The sequence below is a fragment of the Octodon degus genome, unplaced genomic scaffold (assembly GCF_000260255.1).
Source record: "Octodon degus isolate 3935 unplaced genomic scaffold, OctDeg1.0 scaffold00374, whole genome shotgun sequence".
NCBI lineage: Eukaryota > Metazoa > Chordata > Mammalia > Rodentia > Octodontidae > Octodon > Octodon degus.
This window is the reverse complement of record NW_004524950.1, coordinates 631834-637825: the sequence shown is the minus strand read 5'-3', so window position 1 is coordinate 637825 and position 5992 is coordinate 631834. Positions and strand designations below refer to the sequence as shown.

Sequence of the window (5992 nt, the reverse complement as noted above, 5' to 3'; positions counted from 1 at the left end):
ATTCTGACACATCTATAACCCTATGTAACTAGCATCTCAATCAAAATACAAACGTTTCTTAAGTCAGCTTTTCTATAACAGGAAAAATAAGTTACTCTATCTCTATTTTAATAGACTTGACTCCTATTCAGTCCTAAAATGTATGTTAGAACCACTCAACTCATTTTATTTTTTACTTTATTTTATTTTATTTTTTGCAGAACCGGGGATTGAACTCAGGCCCTTGCGCTTGCCAGGGAAGCGCTTAATCCACTGAGCCATCTCCCCGGCCCTTCAACTCATTTTAAAGAACGATGAAAGGCCAGAAATAATCACAAGGAAATTAGGGAGGTTCAAACATTATTTTTCATTTCCAAAATAAGGGGCAATAGTCTATTACAGGAGGCCCAGAACAGCCACTTTATTTTTATTCTTTGGGTGTGCTGGGGGTTGAGCCTAGGTCTTCACGAACACTAGACAAGTGCTCTACTCTAATCAACCCTCAAATAGTCATTTAAGAAACTCCAACTAACCTTTCCCACTTCCAGGCCAGTCCTAGGATGATCATTCATTTTCTTAGAATGGCCTGATTCAACCAGCCAGTCACAGATATACCCAAAATGCTTATAGGATGATTATAGGAACAAGGTCTCTAACATCTATCTATCATTTATTTATTTATTATGTGTTTGGTACAGGGTCTCACTCTGTAGCTTGGACTCAGTGATTCTCCTATCTTAGCTTCCCCAGTGCTGGGATTACAGGTGTGCACTACCACGCCAGGTCTTGGTGACCAGCTTAGCATGTCTGGGGGTGTGGATGGCATGGCATGTGGTGCAGGGATTGAACCCCAGTCCCTGCGCTTGCCTAAGCAGGTGCGTGGTCTGCTAAGCTATCTCACTGGCCCTTTTTATAAATGAAAATATTACCTCATGTAATTATATTGTACAGTGAACTTGTGAGATCTTATTAAAGTAAAAAACATGTCAGGATGTTCTCTTTTTCCACCATCATGCATTACTAAAGTTCTTAACAAAATGAAAAGCATACTATGCTCATAGTAAGCTTTAAAGACAGAGTATCTATTTTTCCTAATTTAATGTGCTCAAAAAATATCAACTGGGTTATTCTTTTATTACAAAAAAAACCCAATACCAGGAACACTGAAAACAAACCTCTTTCAGGATGGACTGCCTTCATACATAGTAACACTAAAGAGCCTCTAAAAAATGGTGCAGCCATATATGGTATGTGCATGCAGTATCATCTATTTAGGAAGATGACTCAGGAAAATCATGTGAGCCAGAGTCCAACACTAGCTTGGGTAACTTAGTAAGACTTCATTTTCAAAATCCAAGAAGTAAACCAAATAAAAAGAACATGGTGTGGTAGACATGAATGAACAGACCTATCACTAGAACAGAATGGAAAATACAGAAACAAATTCAAATACATTTTAGTATAAGATAATGAAGGCTGAAGCCAGGCATGGTGGTACACACACTTGGGAGGCTGAGGCAGGAGGAACACTGTGAGTTTGTCAGCCTAGCCTACAGAGTGAGCTCAAGGGTAGCCTGAACTGTATAGTGAGACCTTGTCTCAAAAAACAAAACAGAACTTGTATTAAATACACAAATCCCTAAAATTTTGGTCAGCCACTCCTCAGAGAAGACTAATATCTAGAATATGTGAAAATTCAAAAAAATTACATTACCTAAAATTGAAGACTTTGTCAAGAAATGGACAAGAGAAATAAGCAGACACTTCAGGAAGAAATACAAATGATCAACAAATATATGAAGAAAAGCTCAACATCTCTGGTCATTAGAGAAATGCAAATTAAAATGCTAAGATTCCATCTTATTCCAGATAGAACTGCAATTATTAAGAAATCAAACAATAATGAATGCTGAAAAAGGAACCCTCCTGCCCTAGGGGCTGGTGGGCATGTAAACCAGTACAGCCATTATGGAAATTAGTATGAAGTTTTCTCAAAGAATTGAAATTAGAAATTCCATATGACCCAGAAGTCCCCTTGCTAGGTATCTTCTCCAAAGAACTTATGATAGCATACAGTACTACAGTGATATACGCATACCAATGTTCATAGCAGCACAATTTGTAATATCTAAATCCTGGAATCAACCTGTATACCCATCCACAGATGACTGGATTAAGAAAATGTGGTATGTACATATATATAATGGAATGCTACTGGCCTATAAAGAAAGACACATTTGAGATCTCTGTAGGAAAATGGATGCATCTGAAAAATATAATGTTGAATAGCAACATAAATGAGACACACAAGCTTAAATGTATGGTATTTCTCATTTGAGTGAGGCAAAGTACAAAGAAAATGATAAAGGATGGATGATAGAAGGACAAGGAGATTAATCTCTTGCAACAGAGAAGTAGTCCAAGGGAACAAGGATTAAGAATGAGGAGGGGAAACAAGATACACCATGTACAGGAACCTAGAAACTGCAAATAATGTAAATATTACATTCCATAAACATGAGTTAAAATTAACAATATCATTAAGAATGAAAAATAGGATAGGGAATTTGGAGGGGTAGGAAGAGGGTTAAAAAACACTAAAAAATCCCCAAGCTGTAATATGTACATATAACCACTCCCCAAGATGACAGTAAGCCAGATGAACTGCAAACATTTACAAATAAAATTTTTTTGTTAAATACAGAAAACTACATGGATGTGGTGAGGCATGCTATCTACAGTTCTAGAACTTAGGAAGTTGATGTTGGAGGATCTTGATTGAGTTGAAGGTCTAGTAAGTACAAAGACAGCCTACAATACAGAGGGATCTAGTTTCAAAACAAAAACAATCCTCAGCACCCTAGAACTTAAATAAAACAATTCTGAGGGCACAAGATACAACTTTTCCCTTGTATCCTAAGGCCTGACACAGTAGACTCAGTAAATGTTTACTGAACTTTTTTTTTTTTAATAATAATTTTACTGAGAAACAACTCTTTTTTTTTTTTTTTCTTTCTTTCTGGAACTGGGGATTGAACTCAGGCCCTTGCATTTGCCAGGAAAGCGCTTATTCTACTGAGTCATCTCCCCCGCCTACTGAACGTTTTTTAACCCATAGCTTTTTATGTGTATCCAAAAACATGAACATTATTTTGATTTGTAACTGTCTAGACAAAAAGATAGCCTGGCTTATATTCCTAAAAACAGTTGACAGTGGAAATTTAAAGTTATAGCTAGATGTTTCAATAGAGGGCAGGGGCTACAGCATAAATTATACAAAATGAAAAAATAACTTTTAAAAATGTATTTGGTACCGGGTCTCACTATGCAGCTCAGACTTGTAGTGATCCTCCTGTTTTCAACCTCCCCAGCACTATTACAGGTATGTCACCATGCCTGGTCTCAGTGGCTGGCTCAGTGCACCTGGGGGCAGGGCTGGCGCAGCATGTGGTGCAAGGGATCGAACCTTGGTCCCTGTACTTGCCTATGCAGTCGCTTAGTCCGCTGAGCTATCTTGTCAACCCCCCAAAATAACTTTTAATAAAATCTCCAAATCTTATCTGTTAAGTCAAAGGATGTATAAGTAAAAACTTATTCATGAGGAACTTGAATTTACCTTCTACCATATTACCATCCTTCTGAAAAATTCTTTCTTCACACCACTGACAATGGATTAAGTACTGAATCTTTTTGGCTGTTTCATCTGCTGAAGTAGGTCCCCTCAAAACTCTCACAACCACCAAAACAAAATGCTCCAGAGCCACTGCAAACAGTACTTCTATGCCTTTGTTACATCGGGCTGCAGCTCTAAAAAGACACAGTAAAGTTATTTTGGAGTGCTATATATCCTTTTGTTTAGCACTACTGTGACAATGTTGAACTGGACAGTAAATCCTGGGGAAGTCATGAGGAATCAAGGAAAATTCAAGGTATAGTAGTAGCAGTGCTTTCAGAAGGTCATTTATATAACTTTAATACACACTCAAAATAAAAGGGTCATTTCCATTAAAATGCTGTAGAACTTGTGTTTGAGCTAGAAATGAGGTAGCTAGCTGTTATCTATACCTACAGGTTCAATTATATATTATTTCTTAAGCATAATGTTCTGCATACAATAGGTGCTCAAAGTCTTCCTGTTTAGAAATCTTGAGAAAACAGAACTTATTTTGTAAGATCGTTTTACAGAATTAAGTTTATAAGCTATCATTTTATTCAAACTGTATAAAGATGAAAATATTATAAAATAAGATTGTTTCTCAATCTAAAAACCGTATCTTTCTTTTTCATGGTGCCATCTCTTATCTATCTTATGGAAATAAAGACTTGAAATTGTTACTTTTTCCTTGCTTACTACTGTATTTTAAAATGTAGAATAAAATTCCAGGTAGCAACAAAATTCTATTACTAGATAGATTAAAAATGGATTAAATCAAGTCAAATGAAAGATATGTAATACAGAGTTTAGAATTCATGCAAGCTTTGCAAAATAAAGTAAACACCCATTGTATCTTTTAGTCATCTACCAAAGCACACCAGGCCTACTGGGCAATTTGGTACCTTGCCACTGCAGCTACAACAATTCTGGCTGCTAGTTCCTTATAATATTCAGTTCGGACAATGTTACATCCATAGTGACGTCGTGCAACATGCTGTGCTTTGGCATATAAGGAACTGATATCTGTAGAAGTCACTGATACTATGCCAAGGTTTCTTATATTTCTGAATGCAGAATCTAGGTAGTTCACAGATGTTCCAAAAGGGTCTAGGTGTCTAAAATCAGAGAGAATAAGAACATATTTAAACTCATTATTAGAAATCCAAACTATACCAATATAATAAATTTTTGATGCCATGGATTAAAAAAGTTTGTAAATATATTTTAAATGTCCACTTAACAAATTAACAAAAGCTTTTATTATATCTCCTTTAATTTCTAGATTTGTTTAACAAGTGTAAGGCAAAAATTTTTAACTTACATGAAATCAAAAGATCTCAAATGCATTAGTACATTGGCATCCATTTTGGTCACCTTAATATTACCAAGATTTTCTTCTCCTTCCTCAAGATTATCATCACTCTCTTTCTTTTCTTTATTGTCTACCACAACTTTCAATTTGTTTAAATGGCAGTTTTCCTGAATCAATGTTACAGAGTTTTCATTCAAGTCATTAATTGTGACTTTGACTGCATTTCCAAGATGTTTGGCCCACTGCAATCCCATTATACCTTAGGAGAAATAACAAAACGAGTTTTAAACATGTAATAAAGAATAAAAATAGTATGATAAATATAAACATTCATTCACTCATTCATTCATTTTGCAGTATTGGGGATCAAACTCATGACCTGGTGCTTGCCAGGCAAGTACTTATGTTGCTGAGTTATCAACCCAGCCCCACATTATTTTAAATTAAAGGAAATTTTTCTTTTGAGACACTGTCTCATATGCAGCCCAGGCTAGCCTTGACTTCATGGTTATTCTTCTGCCTCCCTTGTGCTGGTATTATAGGTGTGTCACTATGCCCGGCTAAGATAAATTTTAGTAACAAATTTCTTCAAAATCTTTAATATTTTATTATTATTTGCAGCACTGGGGATTGAATCCAGAGCCTTCGCAATGAGTTATGTCCCCAGCCCTTATAAAAAGTTTTTATTTTGTGACATGATGTTGCTAAATTAGACTGCTAAAATACCTAAGCTGGGTCCAATTTTTGCTCCTTCTGCTTCAGACTCCCAGGATGCTGGGATTACAAGCATGAACAACTTCCCAGGGTTGTAATTATTCTACTCTCTAACAGTTTCTAAAATCAGTTACCACTAAAATTGGGCCTAAAAGATTTTAATACTTCTTATAATAGCTTATGATCCTCAAACAAATTCTCTGTATGTTTCTTATTTTCTAGATTAAGTTGTTGGTTGTCTTTTTCTTATGGGACAGTATTTCAAATGTAATCTTAAATATCTAATGTACAATATAAACAATAAAAGTAATGATGTGGCTAATGTTTAAAGG

General features: G+C 35.6%; 1 protein-coding gene across 1 annotated transcript in view; it reads right to left on the bottom strand.

Annotated features, from left to right (window-relative positions):
• Trmt1l (tRNA methyltransferase 1 like) overlaps positions 1–5992 on the bottom strand; it is a 63910-nt gene that overhangs the window by 8951 nt on the left and 48967 nt on the right. The window contains exons 9-11 of the mRNA XM_023708480.1: positions 4956–5205; positions 4537–4749; positions 3596–3786 (exon numbers count right to left, since the gene is read on the bottom strand). Coding sequence (XP_023564248.1) covers positions 3596–3786; positions 4537–4749; positions 4956–5205 — 654 coding nt within the window. The remainder of the gene's footprint in view (positions 1–3595; positions 3787–4536; positions 4750–4955; positions 5206–5992) is intronic.